This window comes from Molossus molossus, unplaced genomic scaffold (genome assembly GCF_014108415.1).
Source record: "Molossus molossus isolate mMolMol1 unplaced genomic scaffold, mMolMol1.p scaffold_m16_p_17, whole genome shotgun sequence".
Lineage (NCBI taxonomy): Eukaryota > Metazoa > Chordata > Mammalia > Chiroptera > Molossidae > Molossus > Molossus molossus.
The window spans coordinates 27,474,074-27,498,632 of record NW_023425352.1 but is presented as its reverse complement, the minus strand read 5'-3'; the positions used below and the strand labels follow the sequence as shown (position 1 = coordinate 27,498,632).

Sequence of the window (24,559 nt, the reverse complement as noted above, 5' to 3'; positions counted from 1 at the left end):
AAAGATTGAAAGCAGTTCTGTGAAAGATTGGAACATATGACAGCTTTCATTAGGGAGTGACTATTCAAGAGAGGTTTTCAAAGTCCAGAAAAAGAAGTTAACTAAAAGTAAAACTTTACAATTGGGGCCTCTGAGATCAGAGGGGGGAGTTACAGCACTCTCCTCTACAGTGTGGGAGTTGAAGGGCTGGTGCTGAGCCATGGCTCTGGGAACCTGGGATAGGTTCTCCAAAAGACAAGAGTGATTTGTGAGAATCAGCACAGAGCCAAAGGAGATCCAAAAGAAAGTAATTTTTTTCTTCTTCAGGTTTACTTCATTCATTAATTCATTCATTCATCCATCCATTCATTCATTCATTCATCAAATACTGACAGCTGGAGATAAAACAGTATACCGAAGGAAAAGATCTTTAATACCGCATTCAGAAAACCTCTCCAATTTCAATTATTGTTGTGTAGAATTTTCATTTAACACATTTCAAGATATAAAACAGTTTTTCTTATACTCACTAGTTAATTAAATTTTCTGATGTGGTTAATTGACTTTTATGTTTGCCCCTATTTCTTATCTCCCACACTTTCATTCTGGATTTACTACTGTTGCTGAAAGGCTTTAATGATTCTTTCCATCAGACTCATGGGCTAGCAAGTTCGTTTAGTATTTGTAGATTTGAAAATATCTTTATTTTTTCTTCATTCTTTTTTTTCCTCTTTATTTTTGAATGATAGTTTAGGTGGTATAAAATTTGAGACTAGTATTAATTTTCCCTTAACACTTTGAAGCTATAATTGCTTTATTTTCTTGGATTTATCATTGCTGTTTGAAAGTCTGCTCTCAGTCTAAATGTTGGTGTTGTGTAAGGTGTTGGTAACTTTGGATTTTTTTGTGTGTAATTCAGAGATGGAAAGTCAGGAGCTGGGGGATGGAGGAATGGGGAGTTATTGTTGAGTGGTACAGAATTTCTGTTTGGAATGATGAAAAAATTCTGGAAGTGGGTAGTGATGGTAGTTGTACAACACTGTGAGTATATACTTAACGCCACTCAATTGTGTTGATTGGCATTTGGTTGTGGAGGAGGGAGTGCAGATGACAAGGATTTTCCCATAGCCCACAGATGAACACCTATAGGGATAGCTGGAGGAATCTTTACAGCAAGGGCAGGAGATGTTCTGAGGTGGTTACTTTTCCATAGGCAGAAATCATGGGATTATGCTGAAATCCAATTATAACAGTTTTAAAGACTATGATGGGTATGTCTCACTCCCTAATCTATTCATTAACATTTATGCTTTGCCTCAGGCTTTGTTTTCTTTTTTTTTTTTTTTTCCACATCTTTATTGTTGGATGTAAAATGCATTACAGATGTTCCACATTTTTCCCCCATTGACCCCCTCCTCCCCACTCCCGCCCCCCTCCCACCTTTTCCCAAACTATTGTCCGTGTCCATTGGTTATGCATATAAGTTCTTTGGTTTATTTCTTCCCACCCCCCCAACCCCTTTCCCTTTGAGGTTTGTCAGTCTAGGAATGAATTTGTGCTTCTTACTCCCTTCACCTTTTTCATCCATTCCCCCAACCCCTTTCCCAACTGGCAACCAACAAAATGTTCTCTGTATCTATGAGAATGTTCCTGTTCTTCCTGTTCATTTGTTTGTAGATTCCATTGTTGATAGATATGTATTCATTGCCATTTTGTTTGTTCATACATTTTATCTTTTTCTTTAAAAAGACCCTTCATCATTTCATATAATAACGGTTTGGTAGTGATGAACTCCTTTAACTTTTTCTTGTCTGGGAAAGTTTTTATATGTCCATCGATTCTAAATGACAGCTTTGCAGGATAGAGTAGTTTTGGTTGTAGGTTCTTGGTTTTCATCACTCTGAATATTTCTTGCCACTCCCTTCTGGCCTGCAAAGTTTCTTTTGAGAAATCAGCTGACAGCCTAATGGGAACTCCCTTGTAGGTAACTAGCTGCCTTTCTCTTGCTGCTTTTAGGATTCTCTCTTTGTCTTGAACCTTTTGCATTTTGATGATGATGTGTCTTGGTGTAGGCCTCTTGGGGTTCATCTTGTTTGGGACTCTCTGTGCTTCCTGGACTTGTATGTCTGTTTCCTTCACCAAGTTAGGAAAGTTTTCTGCCATTATTGTTTCAAACAGGTTTTCGATTTCTTGTTCTCTCTCTTCTCCTTCCGGCACCCCCAAGATGCGAATGCTGGCACGCTTGAAGTTGTCCCAGAGGCTCCTTACACTATCCTCATTTTTTTGGATTCTTTTTTCTTTTTGCTGTTCTGGTTGGGCGTTTTTTGCTTCCTTATATTCCAAATCGATGGTTTGCTCCTTGGATTTACGTACTCTATTATTGAAGCTATGTAAATTATTCTTTATTTCAGTTAAAGCCTCCTTCGTTTCTAACTGTGCAGCGATCGTTTCTGACTGGTACTTTTTTATGCTCTTGAGGCCCTCACTGAGTTCATTGAGCATCCTTATAAGCAGTATTTTGAACTCAGCATCTGTTAGGGTGCTTATCTCCATTTCACTTAGTTCTTTTCTTGGGGTTTTGTTCTGTTCTTTCATTTGGGACCTGTTTCTTTGTATCCTCATTTTGGCTGCCTCTCTGTGTTTGTTTCTGTGTATTACTTAATGAGAGGTATGGGGCTCGCTGAGACCCGATGCTGCTTGTTTGAAAGAATTTAGGAAAAACCTGAAGCGGGATCCAAGACAGGCCAATCCTATGGTTAAGCAAGTAGCAACAGCTTAGGTGGGCTTGAAAGTTGTGTGGGGCGGGGCGGGGCCTCAGGGAGTCAGCAGGGCGGGGCTACCAGTGTGAGCCAGGTTGCTGGAGTCCCAGATATGGCTTCTGTCTGCTGCTCCAGGGAAGGGCTCACCAAAGGAACAAAGGCCTCTTACAGCACGTTTGTCCCCTAGGAAGCCCCCTCTCCAGCCCTCGCTCCAGTGCCAAACAGCTCAGTTCTTTTCTGTATGTCTCTGGTGCCCCTCGAGCTGCCTCCCCTCCGAGCTTAGAGGGAGAGAGTCCGATAAGTCCGTGCGTGGGCCCTTTAGGGAGCTGCCTGTGGCTCCAGCCAGGTCAGCTTCCCTGAGCCTCAGTTTCTGCTGGTTTTTCCCGCCAGAAGTTATGGGGATTCTCTTCCTGGCACTGGAACCCTGAGTGGGGCACCTGGTGTGGGATGGGGACCCCTCAGTCCTCAGGAAGGACCTTCCCAGCCACGGGAGCCTCCTGATTTTTATCCGCCACACTTGGGTGTGGGACCAGCCCGTCCGCCGCCGCTGCCGCCACCCCTCGCGCCGCCGCCCCTCCTACCGGTCTGGATGTAGCTGCTTTTTTTTTTTTTTTTATTTTTAATTACGTAGTTGTGGGACTTTCATTCAGCTTGATTTCAGGCGATTTTGGATGATGGTTGTTCTGTAGTTTTGTTGTAACTTGGATGTGGTTGTGGCAGAACGCGATACTGCGTTTCCCTACGCCGCCATCTTGACCGGAAGTCCTCAGGCTTTGTTTTCTAAGGGACACGGGCTAAGACTGTTCCCATGAGAAGGAAAATGTGTTACATTATGGTGTCAAGGGTGTCAGACACCTTATGACAAAGGCATAAAAACAGTTTCAATATGAGGGCAGAAATAGTAATTAAGGAAAGGAAGAATTCTCAAACTTCACCTATATATAATCTTTCTTACATCCTGTCATACCAGGCATTGGCTTTATTAGCAATAGTTTCCAAAGATTCATTATAGAAATATGAATAGATGTTGATGGAAAGTAAACAGTACAAAGTATGTGTCTGTGTTTGGGCTAAAACATTATTGAATCTGACCCTGAGTCAGAACTATATTTCGGGGATCCAGTTGATAGATTGGAATTTTTTAAGCACTTTATAGGAAGGATCTGAGAAATCTTCTAGTCCAAAATCCCTCTAATTACACATGATGAGACAGATTATCTATGAAGGCAGGGATTAAATAACTGAAATAACTGATGGCTCTAAAGAAACCATTAGTATTTAGGGTTCACTTCTTTCTTCTACAGTAAGCCTATAGCTGAGGTCACCAAGGATGCATTGTGAGTTTACCCCATCTTTTACAGCTCTCTGACTCCCGAAGATGGCCTCATATGACCAATAAAGATACTCCTTTGGGTCCTGGCCAGTTTGGTTCAGCGGTTGGAGCATCAGCCTGCGGACCAGAGAGTCCTGGGTTCGGTTCCCACTAGGCCTTAGCAGCTAGGGGCACGCGCCAAAAAAAAAAAAGATACTCATTTGGCAATATTTCCCAGTTAATTGATACTCTATATTATGTTTCAACTGTAAAGATATAGCCTAGAGATTCTTATATATTATAAATTTTGTTAATTTAGTTTAAGCAAACATCTTAGTTGAATTTTAATACTGCACATCCTATGGAAAGAAAATATTCTATAAGTTACTATGCTCAGGGTTTACAGAATACATCCAATAAATATTATTCACTGCTCAGCATCTACTATGTTTCAGCTCCTACACAGAGAGTGGAGATGACAAAGATGAATATTTATAGACTACCCTCAAGAAGTTTACTGTCTCTTAAGGGAGGAGGTGGATATTTATCAAAACACTATGATATAAGTTAGATTATTCTGAGAAGAATCAGAAGAGTTATCACATCTAAACTTTCTATTTTATCCTTAAATGTAGGTGATGGATAGGTATTATCTTTAAATACCTGAAATAGGTTTTGCCCTTTATAACAAATGTATAACCTGCATACTGGATGCAAGTTCATAAATATTTTTCTCTCTGTTAGTGTGTTAAGGAATGTAGATGCAAGAGGCATTCCTGGAATTCCATGGCTCATTAACACACAGAAGCTTTTTGAATGGGCAAATGAAATCAGAATTGACCCAAATAATCCAGAATATTCTGATTTAATGGAATTTATTATGGTAAGTTACAGTAAATATTAATTCTGGAAATATATTCTATTTCCTACGCTCTGCCCCCTTTATTCCTCCATAATTTGCTGTGCACTTTTCTAGGTACTAGGAGGCATGTAAATGCAAATCTGAGGACAGACAGAGTTTACAACCAGGCAATTAGAAATTCTGCAACTGAAATACTTACTACTTGGTTGGTACTCTGCCACTACCTAGCAGCCCGCTGTGCATCCTACAGGCTAACCTTTAGGCTAGCATCTAGTGTATGTCTGCTGAGTGCCAGCCATATTTTTATTAGATGCTATTATAAAGAAGACTTAGACACATTCCTTCCCTCAAAGACTCCATTACCTAGTCACTTCTCCTACACTTCCTTATAGCCAGCTGAACTGTTCAAAGAAATGTGAATAGAAGTGCCCCAAACATACTTTCTTCACACCTTTATTCATATTATTCCCTCTGCCTAGAAGGCCCATCTTACCCACACCACAAATCTGAAAAATGTTTCTTGGTAACCTCAGTTAAATATGTGCTCTTCTTTCCTTGTCCTCCTGTTAATTTTTTTTCTTTCTACAAACTTTTATGGTTTTAATTTCATTCTGACTTATGCTGTAGTTATTCAATAATGTGTTTTATCCTTCCTTGTGGTACTACAGCTAATAAATCTTTGTTTCTCTTGTGGCGACTAATACTCTTCCTTGCATTTACCCTGTATTCCCATTTGCATTTATTGAATAAAGCAGTGCTTAATTAGATGATTGCAGTTAACTTTCCCTAGATCAGAGCCTCTCAATGGAGGTGCTGAATTGGTTACAGGCATACAGAAATATTTATTTTTCTCTCAATTCTTAGGATAACCACATACAAACAGTATCATCTTTAAACATAGTGTACAATACAAATATTTTTAATTTTTTTAAATTTTGTTTGTTTTTAAATTACAGTTGACATACAATATTATATTTGTTTCAGGTGTACAACTCTCTGATTAGACATTTTTATAGGGTATGAAGCGATCACACCAATAAATCTAGTACCTATCTGACACCATATATAGTTATTACAATATAATTAACTATATTCCCTATGCTGTACTTTACATCCCATGACTATTCTGTAACTACCAATTGTACTTCTAAATCCCTTCACCTTTTCATCCATCCCTTCAACCCCTCTTCTATCTGGCAATGGTCAAAATGTTCTCTGTATCTATGAGTCTGTTTCTTTTTTGTTTGTTTTGTTTTAATTTTTTTTTTTTTAATCCTCACCTGAGGACACTTTTCAGACAGAGCAGGAGGGAGAGAGAGGAAGAGAGAGAGAGAGAAACATTGACATGAAAGGGACACATCGAGTGGCTGCCACCCACACAACCCAACCAGGGCTGGGGACAAACTGCAACTGAAGTACATGCCCTTAGTGGGAACCAAACCTGGGTCTCTCTGAACCGCAGGTCAAAGCTCTAACTGCTGAGCCAAACCGGCCAGGGCTATGAGTCTGTTTCTATTTTGCATGTTCATTTATTGTGTTTTAGATTCAACATAAAAGTGAAATCATCTGGCAATATCTCTCTGTCTGACTTATTTCACTCAGCACAGTATTCTCTAGGTCCGTCCATGTTGTTACAAATGACATATTTCATCATTTTTTATGGCTGAGTAGTATTCCATCGTATATATGTACCACTTTTTAAAAAAATTAAATTTATTGTGGTGACATTGGTTAATAGGGTCATATAGGTTTCAAGCATGCACCACTTCTTTATCCAATCATCCATCAAAGGACACTTAGGTTGTTATCATGTCTTGGCTACCATGAATAATGCTGTAATGAACATATATCTTTATGAGTAAGTATTTTCAAGTTCTTCAGGTAGATACCTAGAAGACAATTGCTGGGTCATATGGTATCTCTATTCTTAATTTTCTGAAGAACCTCAGTACTGTTTCCCATAGAGACTACACCAATTACATTCCCACTGGCAGTGCACAAGGGTTCCCTTTTCTCCATAATCTCTCCAACAGTTGTTATTTCTTGTCTTACTAAAAATAGCCATTCTAACAAGTGTGAGGTGGTATCTCATTGTGGTTTTGATTTGCATTTCCCTTATAGCTAGTGAAGTTAAGTATCTTTTCAATTATCTGTTGGCCAGTATGTCTTCTTGGGAAAAGTATTCAAGTCCTCTGTCCATTTTTAAATTCTATTGTTTATTTTCTTTTGTTGTTGAATTATATGAGCTCTTTATATGTTTTTGGATATTAGCCTCTTATTGGAGGTATCATTTGAAAATATCTTCTCCGATTCAGTTGCCTTTTTGTTTTGTTGATGGTTTATTTTGCTGTGCAGAAGCTTTTAGTTTGATGTAGTCCCATTCATTTATTTTTGCTTTTACTTTCCTTGCCTTTGGGTCAAGTTCACAAAAACCCCTCTGAGACCTAGGTTCATAAGTTTAGTACCTATATTTTCTTTTATGTATTTTATTGTTTCAGGTCCTATATTCAAGTTGTTAATCCATTTGAGTTAATTTTTGTGTATGGTGTCAGATAGCAGTCTTGTTTCATTCTTTTGCATGTGGCTTTTCAATTTTTCCAATAACATTTATTGAAGAGGCTTTCCTTTCTCTGTTGTTTATCTTTTAAATTTAAGTATAGTTGGTATACAATATTAGGTTCAAGTGTACAATATAGTGATTCAACATTTTTTTTTAATCCTCACCTGAGGATATTCTTCCATTTATCTTCAGATAGAATGAGAGGGAGAAAAAGAGAGAAACATTGATGTGAGAGAGACACATCCATTGGTTGCCTCCCACATGACTCTGGCCAGGACCAGGGACTGAACTGCAGCCAAGGTACACGCCCTTGACCAGAATCAAACTCGTGACTCTTTGGTCTGTGGGCCGATGTTCTAACTGCTGAGCAAAACCAGCCAGGGCATGATTTGACATTTTTATACCTTAAAATGTATTTTGAAATAATGTTTGAATTTTTTAAAATTAATATATTAAGTCATGACTTTACATTATTTATGTTTTACAGTACATGAAACATAAAGGGAAGGATATTCCAAACTATTTTCGCCTTGAACAGTTGCAAGATGAATTTAATTTTATTTCGGAAGAGGAAATGAAAAAGAGTAAACGTTTTCAGCTTTTGCAGCTTAGAAATGTAGGTCAATTAGATGTTTTCCCTCTGCAGCAAATACCTCTTTATGACAGAGAGATTCCAGATTCAGTCTTCCAGGTATTTGATTTCTATCTGAGTTATGACTTATATGATAAGTTAATATTTTGCTGCTTTAAATCTGTCTTAATTTCTTTTTTTTTTATCCTCACCTGAGGATATTTTTCCATTTTTTGTACAGTTAGAGTGGGAGTGAGAGAGAGGAAGGGAGAGAGAGAGAGAGAAACATCGATGTGAAGGGACACATCAAATGGCTGCCACCCGCATGACCAACCAGGGCCGGGGACAAACTGCAACCGAAGTATGTGCCCTTAGTGGGAACCGAACCCAGGTCTCTCCGGACCGCAGGCCGACGCTCTAACCGCTGAGCCAAACTGGCCAGGGCCTGTCTTAATTTCTTTTTTTAGCTGGTAATCAGTAGATAGACTTCCCCGCTTTCTTTACACATTAAAAATGTACAGACCACCTAATTCCAGAAAGTCCTTAACTTGACTTTGCAACTTAGTTGTTGTCCAATCTATTTCATAACCAAAATCCTTTAGGTATATTCTCAATTTATGTATTTTTGCTGTTGTAAAATGTATCACCAATTTAAAAGAAGCTTTTGGATATAATTACCACATTAAATTTACACATTGATTATAAAGCATACCTCAAATTCAGGAACTTTAAAATGTATGTGGCGGGGGGGGGGGGGTTAGTCTTATGCTATTTGGTGGTGGTGTGCTAGAGCCTGCTGCCACCAGCCAGCCATGAGAGCCTAGCTTGCACCTCGCTTTCCAATGCCACCTTCAGTGACTTCATGTTGGTTGTTTTAAATTTGTTGCTGGGGGAATATTTACACTGTAAATCAGCAAATGCTACAAATTGGGGTGTCCTGCCTCACTTCCAGAGAACTGGTTGTTAAACATTTACTGGTACATCCCTAGTCTTAAAATAGCAGATTATAAGAGCTAATTTCTGTAGAAATAACCAATTGTAGTTATCATAGCACTTGAGTTTACCAAGAGATGGTTCAAAAAGAAAGGCATTAGAGTTTCATCTCTGAAGAAAATGCCTATGCTGTAAAATTACCACTATAGGGTGATGTCAGCCAATTTAGATAAAGATGTCAGATTCTGATGAAGGATATTATGGTTTATACATCTTATGAATCAGAAAGAGTGAATGACTTAATTAAAATAGGTTATAATACGTTTACTAATTTAAATTTGGGGATATATTATCAATAAGAAATAACTGATAAACTGATATTTGTTTTCATTTTATTCTGGACTGAAGGGAAATTGCAGGAAGTCACTTAATATTAAAAGTAGTTAAAATGTTATTTTAAAAATATATATATATTTGTGCTTGTTATTTCTGTTTCTACTCAGCCATCCTTTAGCTTTTATACCTTAATTTATAGGAGACATGAACAAAACTACACAGGATTTATAACATTTAAAACTCAGTTTGGCCCTGGCCGGTTTGGTTCAGCGGTTAGAGCGTTGGCCTGCAGTCCTGAGAGACCCGGGTTTGGTTCCCGCTAGGGGCATGTACCTCGGTTGCAGTTTGTCCCCGGCCCTGGTTGGTCATGCGGGTGGCAACCACTCGATGTGTTCCTTTCACATCGATGTTTCTCTCTCTCTTTCTGTTCCTCTCTCTCCCTCCCACTCTACCTGAACAAAAAAATGGAAAAATGTCCTCGGGTGAGGATAAAAAAAAAACAAAAAAACAAAAAAACTCAGTTTGTAGTAAGAGGAGATTTATGATCTGAACCAAATGGATTGCATGAGAAGCAGTTTTGGTATTGCTCAGAGATGACAGGGCAAATGAAAATTAATGATATTTCAATGACAGTGTCATGGCACCAGGAATATATTTAACAAAACATGTACAAGAACTTAATAGAAAATATTATAAAATGTTCTGAATGATGTAAAAAAGAATTTGAATAAATGTTTATGATAGGAAGACTCAACATTGTAGGATGCCAGTTCTCCACAAATTAATCTGTAAATGTAGTAAGGCAATTCCAAACTGGTGAAATAGAACAGAAAGCCGCAAACAGACTTATTATGCATATGTAGAAACTATTTGAAAGAGGTATCATTATAACTCAGTTGGAAAAGAATGGATTATTCTTGAAGTGATTCTAGCATAATTGGTCATCCATGTAGAAAGAAATAAAATTAGATTCAGAGCTCACAAAAGAAATAAATACCATGTATAATGAAAATTACATGTGAAAAGCAAAACTTTAAATGGATATCTTAATCTGATGTAGAAAAGTGTTTCTTAAATTAAACAAAATGTATAAATTATAGCATGATGTCAGAGGAATGATGGTGTGAGAGATCCCCTTGGTCTCTCCACGTGAATTTTAAACAATCTGAACAGCTATAATTCATAAAAGGATTCCCTGCTCAATGCATAAACACATCTGAGAGATTGTGCATCGAAATATCTAAAGGTGGGCAAGTGGGGGCAAACTGGAGAGGTGAGAAGGGAGAAGAGCTCAAAGGAGCCACAGACACAGTTCTGCAGACCAGAGCTCACTGTGAGGCTCAGCCCAGAGACTAGAGGAATCAGGTTGTGGATGGCACTCCCTTCAGCTGGGAAGCAAAGAGATTCAGTGAGCAGAAGTGGGCAGTATGAGCCGCAGCTGGGGCCAGTGACCTGGGCACAGATGAAGGACAGAGGTGCTGCCACATGGTTGTCTGACAGATGGCATTCCAGACAGAGATACAAAACCACTGAGCCTAGCTGCCTCCCTTAACCTTCCCAGAGCTTGCCTCCCCTAACCTTTTGTGTCAGATTGCAGAGCACATTCTCTGCAAACCCAAAAACTGGTACTACAGAAAGACTTTTTCCTTGAATGAAGGATACACTCTCTGACTAATCCCAGGGTCAGGTGGAGGTGCAGGAAGGATGCCACAGAGGTCCACTGGTTGCCGTTGCTGGGAGGGCAAAGCAACAAGGGAGGTGGCTAGGTTCTGCCAGCTCACCCCATCTACACACATTGAGGCTGCATTGCTGGCAGTGCCTGGCTGTGGGGGACAGCACTGGGATTTCATAGATTTGTAGCCCCATGACCTTCCACTTTCCCCTGTGGTGTTGGTCCCCTGGGACTGGAACAACCAGATTACAGGGAGGCACCCACCTTCCCAGGGAACACAGGCCATTTTCCACCACCCTGTGGAGATCTGAAGATCCAGAGAAGTGCAAGAGAGCTAAAACAAAAACAACAAAACACTTGTGATTCAGCACCACCTACTTGAAAACAATAGAAAGACTTATCAATTTACTAGAGAAGTACCACTCATACATAGAGGCCTAGACAGAGAAGGAATTCATCAAATGCCATGAATAACCGATTATAGTTCTGAAAAAACTCAATGAGATGCAAGAATACACAGATAGGCAGTTTAATGAATTCAGAAACCAAATCAACAAACAAACAAGTACTTTACCAAAGAGATTGAAACTTTTGAAAAGAACCAAATAGAAATTCTGGAAATGAACTCAATAAAAGAGATCAAGAATGAACTTGCAAGCACAGGAAACAGAGGTGACCAGATGGAGAATAGAATTAGTGATATTGAAGATAGAAATCTAGAAATAACACAGAAAGAAGAAGAGAAAGACTTGAACATAAAAAAAGTGAAAGAAGTCTACGAGAACTATCTGACTCCATCAGAAAGAACAATATAGGAATAGTAGGCATACCTGAAGAAGGGAGGGAGAAAGGAACAGAGAGCTTATTCAAACCAAAAGTTAATGAAAACTTCCCAAACTTTTGGAAAGAGCTAGATCCTTGGATCCAAGAAGCAAAAAGAATACCTAATTACCTCAATCCAAAGGGCCCTCTCTAAGGCACATTGTATTAAAACTGTCAAAAATTAATGACAAAGAACAAGTTCTCAAGGAAGCTAGGAAAAAGAAGAAAGTAACCTATAAAGGAAAGCCCTTTATGTTATCATTGTTATCTACAAGTTAGAAGAGTGGACTAAATATTCAAACTACTGAAAGAGAGAAATTACCAGCCAAGAATAATAATATATCCAGAAAAGTTATTCATTAGATATGAAAGAGAAATAAAGACTTTCCCAGACATACAGAAACTGAAGGAATTTATCACCAGAAGACCTCCATTAAAGGAAATACTCAAGCGAGTTATTTTACATGAAACAAAGAACAAAGGGTCACAAAACTATGAGTAAGACCACAAACAAACTTATAGCACAAACAGGGATAATTTGTGACAACAAAACAAAAGGGGAGGAGGTAAAGATCTGAATTTTCAAAGGAAGGTGGAGATAATGTGCATTTAAAAGATAATGCATTTAAAAGGATGACTGTATATATGAAAATTTTTTTCATAAGTCTAATGAAACCACACATAGAAAAACTCAAAACTGGGACACATAACTTAAAAGAGAGGAAACAGGAACAAGGAAAATGGCGGTGGAGTGAATGGAAGCTACACGGACCATTTCCCAGGACCAAACTGGAATTACAATGAAAATAAAGACAAACCGTCAGGAAAAGGCAACTGAAAAGCAGCTTGGAGGACCACATAACCAGGGACACTGACTCAATCCTGGTAGGCGTGCGAAGACACGAGAGGGGACCAGGAGCCCACGGTCCACAGTGGCCTCGGCTGGGAGCTGCGCCCTTGGTTGGGAGCTGCAGCGGCCTCTGTTGGGACCTGTGCCCTTGGCTAGGAGCTATGCCCTCGGCTAGGAGCTATGCTCTCAGCTGGGAGCGGCGCCCTTAGCTGGAAGCGGCTCCCTCCCATTAAAGTCTCAAGCAACTCCATAGCACAGAGCTGGGACAGAGGCTAAATTAGCAGCAGCCATGCACCTTGGGCTCCGGCAGAGGGAGAGCGGACTGGACTGGAACTGTGTGGTGACACTCGGGATTTGGAGGGCTCTCAGAGCATTTGCTGAGTTGCAGTCACACAGGACTGCGGAGGCCCCTCCCTCGGAGATTCAACCCCACCTGGTGGCCATTGAAATGTTAACTGAGGCCCATTAACAACCAGCATCTGCCCCACCCTCAGGAAACCCTCTTACACTGAGCACCTGAGGGAGTTTTTCAGGCAACTCAGAAACCAAGGGTCTTCAGGTGACCACTACTAATAGCCTCCAGGCAAAAAAGCTAGAGGATAACTACCATTCTTGGGCTAGCAACTCTAACCAGGAATGTAAGACTTGACAGTGGTGTTTAACATGGGTCCTCCCACCCTCATCCAAACCCAGGAGAGGAAGCCACAAACTGCAGAACACCATCACCAACAGGGAAAATTTAGCAGGCTCCAAAGCCCACTGTGATAGCCAAAGTGGTGAAACACAGAAACAAAAGCCAAATGAAAAAACGAGAGACCTCTACTAAAGATGAGATAAATGCAGTGCAGGTAATCAAGTTAACAGAACTAGAATTCAGAGCCATGATCTCCAGGAAGGACATGTGTAAGGACATGAGCACCATGAGTAAAGACATAGAAATGTTGAAAATCAACCAGTTGGAAATTAAAACCCACCAAGAAGAAATGAAGAATGACATATCAGAAATAAAGAACACACTGGAAAGACTAAACAGTAGAGTAGAGGAAGCTGAGGACGGGATCCGTGAATTAGAAGATAGGGTAGAAAAAAATCAACCCATCAGAAAACCAAAAGAAAAAAATAATTAAAAAACAGGAAAACAGCTTCAGAGAACTGTGGAACAACTGGAAACGTAATAATAGATCACAATGGCATGAAACTAGAAATCAATTGCAACAAGAACATGCAAAGACATGTCAACACATGGAGGCTAAATAGAATGTTATTAAAAAATAAATGGGTTACCGAGGAGATCAAGGAAGAAATTAAAAACTTCTTGGAAACCAATGAAAATGAACACAAAACAACACAAAATTTATGGGATGCAGCGAAAGCAGTTCTGAGAGGGAAGTTCATAGCACTACAGGCCTACCTCAAGAAACAAGAAAAATCTCTAATAGACTATCTAACCTCATAACTTAAAGAACTAGAGAGCAAAAAGAAAAAAGAAAAACTCAGAGCAAGTAGAAGGAAGGGAATAGTAAAGATCAGAGCAGAAATAAACGACATAGAGTCCAAAAAAACAATTGAAAGGATCAATGAAACAAAGAGCTGGTTTTTTGAAAAGATAAATAAGATTGATGGACCCTTAGCTAGACTCAACAAGAAACAGAGAGAGAGAACCCAAGTACACAAAATCAGAAATGAAAGAGGAGAGGTAACAACTGACACCACAGAAATACAAAAGATCGTTAACAACTACTATGAACAATTATATGGCAACAAATTTGACAATCTAAGCGAAATGGACAAATTTCTAGAAACACATAGTCTCCCAAAACTGGATCAGGAAGAGATAGAAAACTTGAACAGACCAATAACAACAGAAGAAATTGAAGATGTAATCAAGACTCTCCCCAGCAAACAGAAGCCCAGGCCTGGATGGCTTCACGGGGGAGTTTTACTGAACATTCAAAGAAGAACTAACACCCATTCTCCTCAAACTATTTCAAAAAATTCAAGAAGAAGGAAGACTTCCAAACTCGTTTTATGAAGCCAGCATAATTCTAATTCCAAAACCAGAAAAAGACACAACAAAGAAAGAAAACTACAGGCCAATATCCCTGATGAACATAGATGCCAAAATCCTAAACAAAATACTAGCAAATCGGATCTAGCAATACACCAAAAAAATTATTCACCATGACCAAGTGGGATTCATCCCAGGGATGCAAGGCTGGTACAATATTTGCAAATCAATAAACGTTATACACCACATAAATAAAATGAATAAAAACCACACGATCATATCAATAGATGCCAAAAAGCCTTCGACAAAATCCAGCATCCATTTCTGATAAAAACACTCAGCAATGTGGGAATAGAGGGATCATATCTTGACATAATGAAGGACATATATGAAAGACCTACAGCCAACATCATACTCAATGGGCAAAAACTAAAAGCATTTCCCTTAAGAACAAGAACAAGGCAAGGATGCCCACTTTTGCCACTCTTATTTAACATAGTACTGGAAGTCTTAGCCACTGCAATCAGACAGGAAGAAAAAATAAAAGGATCCAAATTGGAAAGGAGGATGTGAAACTGTCATTATTCGCAGATGACATAATACTATACCCAGAAAATCCTAAAGATTCCATCAAAAGTCTATTAGACTTAATAAATAATTTGGCAAAGTAGCAGGATACAAAATTAACATCAAGAAATCGATAGCATTCTTTTTTTTTTTTTTTTATCCTCACCCGAGGACATTTTTTCTATTTTTTGTTCAGATAGAGTGTGGGAGGGAGAGAGAGAGAGAGAAACATTGACGTGAAAGGGACACGTCGAGTGGTTGCCACCCACATGACCCAACCAGGGCCGGGGACAAACTGCAACCGAGGTACATGCCCTTAGCGGAAACCGAACCCGGGTCTCTCAGGACCGCAGGCCGACGCTCTAACCGCTGAGCCAAACCGGCCAGGGCAAGAAATCGATAGCATTCTTATACACCAATGATGAACTCACAGAAAGAGAAACTAAGAAACAATCCCATTTACCATTGCGGCAAAAAAATTAAGATACCTAGGAATAAACTTAACCAAAGAAGTAAAGGACCTATTCGCAGAAAACTACAGGTCATTGAAAAAAGAAATAGAGGAAGATATAAAAAAGTGGAAGTACATACCCTGTTCATGGACTGGAAGAATTAACATCATTAAAATGTCCATACTACCCAAAACAATCTATAGATTCAATGCCATCCCCATCAAAATACCAACGGCATACTTTACAGAATTAGAACAAATACTTCAAAAGTTTATATGGAACCAAAAAAGACCTTGAATAGCCACAGCAATCTGTAAAAAGGAGAACAAAGTTGTAGGGATCACATTACCAGATTTCAGGTTATACTACAAAGCCACTGTATTCAAAACAGCCTGGTACTGGCACAAGAACAGGCATATGGACCAGTGGAACAGAACAAAGAACCCAGAAATGGACCCAAGGCAATATGCTCAATTAATATTTGACAAAGGTGGCAAGAGCATACAGTGGAGTAAGGACAGCCTCTTTAATAAATGGTGTTGGGAAAATTGGACAGCTACCTGCAAAAAAAAAAAAAATGAAACTAGACCATCGACTTACACCCTACACAAGAATAAACTCAAAATGGATAAAAGACTTAAAAGTGACTCATGAATTCATAAAAATCCTAGAAGAAACTGTAGGCAACAAAATTTCAGACATCATACGCAGCAGAATTTCACTGATATACCACCTAAGGCAATAGAAACAAAGGAGAAAATGAACACATGGGACTACATTACACTCAAAAGCTTCTGCACAGTGAAAGATACAATCATCAAAACGGAAAGGCTACCCACTGTATGGGAGAGCATAATTGCCAATGATATATCAGATAAGGGGTTAATTTCCAATATATGTAGAGTGCTCATACAACTCCACAAAAGGAAGACAAAGAACCCAATTAAAAAATGGGCTGAGGAACTAAATAGACACCTCTCCAAACAGGACATACAAATGGCTAAGAGACATATGAAGAAATGCTCAACATCACTAATCATCAGAGAGATGCAAATTAAAACAACAATGAGGTATCACCTCACACCTGTCAGAATGGCTGCCATCAACAAATCATCAAACAACAAGTGTTGGCGAGGGTGTGGAGAAAGGGGACTCTAATACACTGCTGGTGGGAATGCAGACTGGTGCAGCCACTGTGGAAAACAATATGGTGTTACCTCAAAAAATTAAAAATTGAACTTCCATTTGATCCAGTGATCCCACTTCTAGGAATATATCCTAAGAAGCCTGAAACACCAATCAGAAAGAATATATGTACCCCCATGTTTTTAGCAGCACTATTTACAATAGCTAAGATCTGGTAACAACCCAAGTGTCCATCAGTAGACGAATGGATCAAAAAGCAGTGGTACATATACACAATGGAGTACTATGCAACTGTTAGAAAGAAAGATCCCTTATCCTTTGAGATGGCATGGAGGGACCTGGAAAGTATCATCCTAAGTGAAACAAGCCAAACAGAGAAAGACAAGTATCATATGATCTCACTTATTTGTGGAATATAATGAACAAAACAGTCTGAGGAATGGGGTAGTCCCAGAGACGTGGAAGTGGGGTAAAGACTGACAATCCCCAGGAGAGAGGGTGGTGGGGGAGAGAGAAACCACCGAACTTACATGCATGTATGCATGAACAGTGGACATGGACAACAAAGCTGGGGACAGGGCAGGGCGGCAGGGGGGAATCAGTAGGGGGAAAAGGAGAAAAATCTGTAACAAAAATAAATTAATTAATTAAAAGGAGAGAGAGAGCGGAAACAGCCCTGGCCAGTTTGGCTCAGCGTTTAGAGTGTCAGCCTGCGGTCCGGAGAGAACCGGGTTCAGTTCCCACTGAGGGCACGTACCTCGGTTGCAGTTTGTCCCCGGGCCCTGGTTGGGTCATGTGGGAGGCAGCCACTTGATGTGTCCCTTTCACGTCGATGTTTCTCTCTCTCTCTCTTCCTCTCTCTCCCTTCCGCTCTATGTGAACAAAAATAAAAAACAAACAAACAAACAATACACAATCATAGTAGGGGACCTAAATACTCCATTGATAGCTCTAGATGTTCGTCCAAACATAAAATCAATAAAGAAATATAGGGCTTAAATGACACATTAGGTCAAATGGACATAATTGATATTTACAGAGCCTATCATCCCAGAACATCAGATTATACATTCTTCTCCAGAATGTCCACATGGAACATTCTCAAGGGTAGACTATATGTTGGGACACAAAACTAGCATCAACAAACTTAAGAAGGTTTAAATCATACCAGGCATATTCTCTGACCACAATGCTTTGAAATTAGAAATCAACTGCAAAAAAGGAAGTAAAACACCCCCAAATATGTGGAGATTTAACAACATACTACTGAAAATTGACTGGGTCAAAGAGGAAATAAAAGGTGAGATAAAAAGATATATAGAAATAAAAGAGAGCCCTGGCCGGTTTGGCTCAGCGGTTAGAGCGTCGGCCTGCGGTCCGAAGAGACCTGGGTTCGGTTCCCGCTAAGGGCACGTACTTCGGTTGCAGTTTGTCCCCGGCCCTGGTTGGTCGTGTGGGTGGCAGCCACTCGATGTGTCCCTTTCACGTCGATGTTTCTCTCTCTCTCTCTCCCTCTCACTCTATCTGTACAAAAATTGGAAAAATGTCCTCGGGTGAGGATAAAAAGAAAAAAAAAAAAAGAAATAAAAGAGAATGACATAGCAAATACAAGATAGCAAAACTTCTAGAATGCAGTGAAAGAGAAACAAGAGGGAAATTTATATCATTACAGGCCTATCTCAAGAAACCAGAGAAATCCCAAGCAAAGCAAATATTATATCTTAAAGAACTAGTAAACGAACAAAAGCATCCCAAAGTCAGCAGAAGAAAGGAAATGATAAAAATTAGAGCAGACTTGGCCCTGGCCATGTAGTTAAGTTGGGTAGAGTGTAGTCCCAATATGCCAAGGTTGTGGGTTCAATCCCTGGTCAGGACACATATAAGGATCAACCAATGAATGCCTAAATAAGTGGAACTACAAATCAGGCGCTCTCTCTCTCTCTCTCTCTCTCTCTCTCTCTCGCCTCTCTCTCCCTCTCAATAAAAATTAGAGCAGACTTGAATGATACAGAGAACAAAAAGACTATACAAAAAATAATACAACAAACAGCTGTTTCTTTGAAAAGATAAGTAAAATTGACAAACCCCTGACTAGACTCACTAAGGGAAAAAAGAGACAAGACATATATAAACAAAATCAGAAATGAAAGAGAAATTACCACAGACATCACAGAAATACAAAAGATCATTCTGGAATACTATGAAAGACTATGCCACCAAATTCAATAACCTAGAAGAAATGGATAAGTTCCTAGAAATATATAACCTTCCTAGACTGAATCATGAAGAGTCGAAACATCTAAATAGACTGATCAACCATGAGGAAATTCAAACAACAATCAAATACCTCCCCAAATATACAAGTCCAGGACCAGATAGATTCATTAGTGAATTCTACCAAACATTCAAAGAAGATTTGATGCCCATCCTTCTAAAACTCTTCCAAAAAACTAAGGAGGCAATACTTCCTAACACATGTTATGAAACCAACATAACCCTGATACCAAAACCTGGCAAGGATAACACAAAAAAAGAAAACTAGCCCTGGCCGGTTTGGCTCAGCGGTTAGAGCGTCGGCCTGCGGTCCGGAGAGACCCGGGTTCGGTTCCCGCTAAGGGCATGTACTTCGGTTGCAGTTTGTCCCCGGCCCTGGTTGGTCGTGCGGGTGGCAGCCACTCGATGTGTCCCTTCACATCGATGTTTCTGTCTCTCTCTCCCTTCCTCTCTCTTCCTCCCACTCTATCTGTACAAAAAAAGAAAACTACATACCAATATCTCTGATGAATAAAAATGCAAAAATCTAGTAAACTGAATAAAACAATACATTAAATATATAATACATCATGATCAAGTGGGGTTTATTCCAGAGGCAGAAGGATGATTCAACATAAGCAAATCTATCAATGTAAGACACCATATTAATCAAATAAAGGATAAAAATCATACGCTCATATCAATAGATGCAGAAAAAGCATTTGATAAGACACAACATCCATTTATGATTAAAACACTCAGTAAAAGATGTATAGAAGGAAAGTACCTCAACATAGTAAAGGTCATATATGGCAAACCCTCAGCTAATATCATACTCAGTGGTGAAAACTGAAAGCTTTTCTTCTGAGATCAGGAACAAGACAAGAAATGCCCACCTCACCACTCTTATTCAACATAGTACTGGGAGTCCTAGCCAGAGCAATCAGGTCAAAGAAATAAATAAAAGACACCCAAGTTGGGAATGAAGAAGTAAAAAACTGAAACTCTTATACACAGACAACAGTATGATGACTACCAGAGGAAAGGGGACGGGGGTACTAAAGGATAAAGGAGGCCAAATATATGGTGATGGAAGGTGATTTGACTCTGGGTGGTGGGCATACAATGAAATATACAGATCATATCTCATAGAAATGTACACTTAAAACCAATATAATCTTATTAACCAATGTTACCCTAATAAATTAAATTTAAAAATGTATAAATTATAAAGAAGGTAAATAATTTTAAAATATTAAAATTAAAACACCACAGATTAGGAAAAGAGATTTGCAATACACATTACAAAAAACTAATATTTAATGACTTGTATAAATTAATACTTTAAAAATAAGGTAATATGAAATATTAATATAATATACTATTAAATGAAATTCATTACTTGCCAACATTATTAATTTCAAGATTTCTTGTGGATAATTAGAAGAACAAAATAAATTGCTTTCTAGTAATAGTGTTCATTGTAACATGGCTGAAAGTTCTAAAATATCTACTTCATTATTTTTGTGTAGTCTTTAAAGACACTTATAATGTAAAATGACTTCCATGTGAATTAGGGATGTATCCCACAATGTAATATAACAGATACAAATTTGTTTTAAGTTATGTTGATGAAGCATCCTGACAAGTAATCTTATACCAACTGCTGGATGTAAAATTAAAGTTACTGATTATAGTCAACACATATTGACTACTTACTATGTATGTGCCATGCACTTTACAGGTATTGTTTCAATTAAGTCTCACAATCCTGTGACATAGGTGGTATTATTATTATTATTATTATTATTATTGAGGAAACTGAAGTCCGGAGCAGTTAATCAACTTTCTCCCAAACCACACAGTTACTGAACCCAGGACTGTGTGCCTCTAAAGCCTACTCTCTTGACCAGCGGTTCTCAACTTGTGGGTCATGACCCTTTTGGGGATCGAACGACCTTTTCACAGGGGTCACCTAAGACATAACAATAGCAAAATTACAGTTATGAAGTAGCAACAAAAATAATTTTATGGTTGGGGGTCACCACAACATGAAGAACTGTATTAAAGGGTCGCAGCATTAGGAAGGTTGAGAACCACTGCAGTCTTGACCATTATACTATTGTCCATCTGTTTTGTTTTTAGTGATTGCCAGGAAAATGTGGCACATGAAGTGTATTTATCAGTCATCTTCACATTTTCTCAGTTGCAAGTTTTTCTCAATCACTATTCTATTTTAAATGATGAAGGGACCTCATCCTAGAGGCAGACAAAATGTAGACTGTTTTTAGCTAATTCTCAATGGGAGAATCTGAAAGATATGTTTACTTCTGTCAATGCCAAAATGCTGCCAATGTCTCCTACACATGAACTGAAATAAATAGTATTTTATTGCAGCATGTCATATCTGAACTGTTACATTCAAGAAGTGAAAATAACTTCATTCTCTCTTTAGGAATGTGAAAGTCAGGTAGAGAAGGATATGTCCTTTTCAGACGTGAATTCTATTACTGCACAAAGGATTAGTTCTGCCAGTTTTCGGGAAAAGGTAACAACAATATACTATATCAATATGCTTGCATTTACTCTTGTGAAACTGGTCTGCTGAATGGTATAGTACAAATCCGCTTACTCATCACCTCTTTCTGATCACTGAGGAAACCGTTTTGTGTTCGGTTACTTCCTTTTCAGAGTTAGCTACTTACCAACTGTAACGTACACTGTTGATCTACATTGTTGATGCAGAGGTTACTTCAACAGACGGCAAACTAATTCTTAGTGTACATCCCAACTTTTACTGCTTAAACATGAACATTAACAACTTCCCACTCTTTTTGACCCTAAAAGTTCACTTTGAGAAATACGCCAGAATCCTTACTTTTTCTAGTAATGTAGTAGACCACACAAGTTCAGGGGATGAAGGAATGAAGGAGCTTAAAGTTGGGATAGGATAGGTGTAAAAAGAGAAAAGAACAGAATTTAAGATGACATGAAAGGGATATGGAAGAACAAAAACATAGAAAGAAAAGAACTACTTTGGTGTGACATTAATGTGAGAGTTAGGAATGATTTTAATAATGGAAGCAAACAGGACCATATTTTCACTTATCTAATCCTGCTTTCCATTCATTGCTTGCAAAAATTAGGGGTGAAAAAATAGTGGCACCAATAGCATTGTAATAGTTGATTTTAAAGTATAAACTATGCATTTCTTAAATTCTAATTTTTTTTTGTAGATGAGAAAGTTAATAATGAAAAGAATTGTCAAAGTTAGCAAATTTAACTTATCAGACATTGTGGTTGATTACGAAGAAATTGTATCTGCCAGGTAATACTTAAATTATTATCAAGTATGAAATATAAAGCTTTAAGCTAATACTTTCAAAACCCTCTAACTTTTCTGTATTTATATTAATTAAATTACATGTCAAAATGTACAGTTACAAAACGTGAAATGAAATATGGTGACTTAAAATATATTGATCATTTTAATATTGCATTTTTGATATATTGATATGCATTTTCAGTTGTATCGTATTTTAGTTTTTAATGCTCTCTTTATTGATGGTTTATAGGGCAAGAAAGAAAAGAGATACTTTTGTCTCAAACTAGCTTTGCCCTAAGATTTTCCTATCCTAAGACTGCTAGTGGAAAAGTCATTGCTGGTAGCACCACACATTAAGCCTGTAATCCACCCCTTTCAAAACTGAATCCTCAGCCCTGTGAGGGCACCGTGATCCACAGGGGGAGCATTTGGGTAGAGTAACTCAATTCTTATATTGTCCCATCTGTGAAACTTAGGGGTAGCAACAGGAGAAGGGATGCTTCTGGGAAACCACACTGGGGCCACTTGCAGGTTGAGGCATTACCAATAAGGTATTAATTCGTTTAGGATGCTGAAATCTATTGTGTTTTATTTTCAGTCTTTGAGGGGAAATGGGTGTGACCATAAAGCTATAATTTCTTGAATTTATATTACCAGAGTAGGCAGCATGTGTAACTAACTCCTATTTCAGATTCAAGTAGAAAAGTTAAGTTTCTAACCACTTTTAAGAGAATGATTCTCAAAATAATATACATACTCTGAAAGAATATCACGTTTCATGCCCTTGTCTCCACTTGGACCAGGTACCCAAAGAGCATGAAGCAATCACATTCCCTTTTAACATAAGAGTGAATATGACATCTCTTCTATGCTCAGAGACAGATTCCTTCCTTTGGTTTATTTATTTATTTTGGTATGTGTCCCTAGCAGTAACCGAACCTGGGACTCTCTGGTCCGCAGGCCGATGCTCCAACCGCTGAGCCAAACCGGCCAGGGCTGATTACAACCGTCTCCTCTCCACAATGGAGAGAATATGGCTCAAAATAATGGCCTTATTTATAATAATTAATTTAAGAATTTGATATATTTTACAACTAAGTTATCTTGTGTTTATGTGGCTGATCACTTTCACTCTTCAGCCAGTTGACACATACAGTTTGTAAGCTTGTTGAACGACGACGAAAGTTAAAGCCTCAGAGGAAAGAAAGGAGAAAAGTGGCAGCACAGACTATCTGTGATGGAGATATTAAGATTCTTGTCAGAGTCCTGAGGGCTTATAATATTCCTAGCAGGAAAACCATAGCTACTAGGTAAGGCAATATGCACCAATTTTTAGAGTTACAAAAAAATTTGTCTTAAGTGTAAATTTTCATACTGTCCAATTTGTAAATCTTTTGCACTTTATTAATGCTCTATATACAGAAACCGAATGAAAGTTTAAATTTTCAGTTGAATAGACAGATTTTCTGTCATTGCTGTGTATTAAGAGTTTTCAGAAGTTTGAGATGCCCAAAGTAACTTTTAACATGTATATTTTTGGGTACCATATCAAATAAATGCCCTTTGTCCCTGTTCCCTATTGTGAAAATTTGTGAAGCCACTGTTACCAACTGCACTATTCTCTGCCACTGGCCCCTCTTAGTATTGGAATAAAAACACTGGAGGGAGTAGATTCTATTTTAGACTTGTCATTTTTGACAACTTCTGCAAAGTCAGATCTTACCAGTCTCTTCTGCAGGCACTCAGGGGTTTCGTGTATGTTTCTTGTGCAGAGGATCTGTGGGGCCAGAATGCGTATCACAATTGAGTGATACCAAAGTAAGGCATCGTGACTATTAAATACGTATATTTAGTGAATCCTGAATACTGAGTGTCTCTTATCTATTTAGTCTCATGTATGGGTCATATATGGCTATTTAGTACCCAGGCACCTCAGGAATATTTTCCTCTCTATCAATGTTTAATATATATGTGCTCTACTTACTTATGTTTACCACATCCTATGAATTCTGCATATGAAAAACAAGTATTTTGCTTACAAGCTACTAATCTACAGTTTAAAATTTTTAATGTTTTGCCTATTTTTATATCCAACCTTATTTATTTAATAGAATTTATATTCTCAAATCAAATGCATGTTTGAAAGGCTGCT

The 24,559-nt window shown here is 38.5% G+C and overlaps 1 protein-coding gene across 1 annotated transcript in view; it reads left to right on the top strand.

Annotated features, from left to right (window-relative positions):
- CC2D2B (coiled-coil and C2 domain containing 2B) overlaps window positions 1–24,559 on the top strand; it is a 108,480-nt gene that overhangs the window by 48,602 nt on the left and 35,319 nt on the right. The window contains exons 17-21 of the mRNA XM_036265495.1: window positions 4,795–4,933; window positions 7,960–8,163; window positions 21,538–21,630; window positions 22,319–22,410; window positions 23,547–23,717. Of these exons, the coding sequence (XP_036121388.1) occupies window positions 4,795–4,933; window positions 7,960–8,163; window positions 21,538–21,630; window positions 22,319–22,410; window positions 23,547–23,717 (699 nt within the window). The remainder of the gene's footprint in view (window positions 1–4,794; window positions 4,934–7,959; window positions 8,164–21,537; window positions 21,631–22,318; window positions 22,411–23,546; window positions 23,718–24,559) is intronic.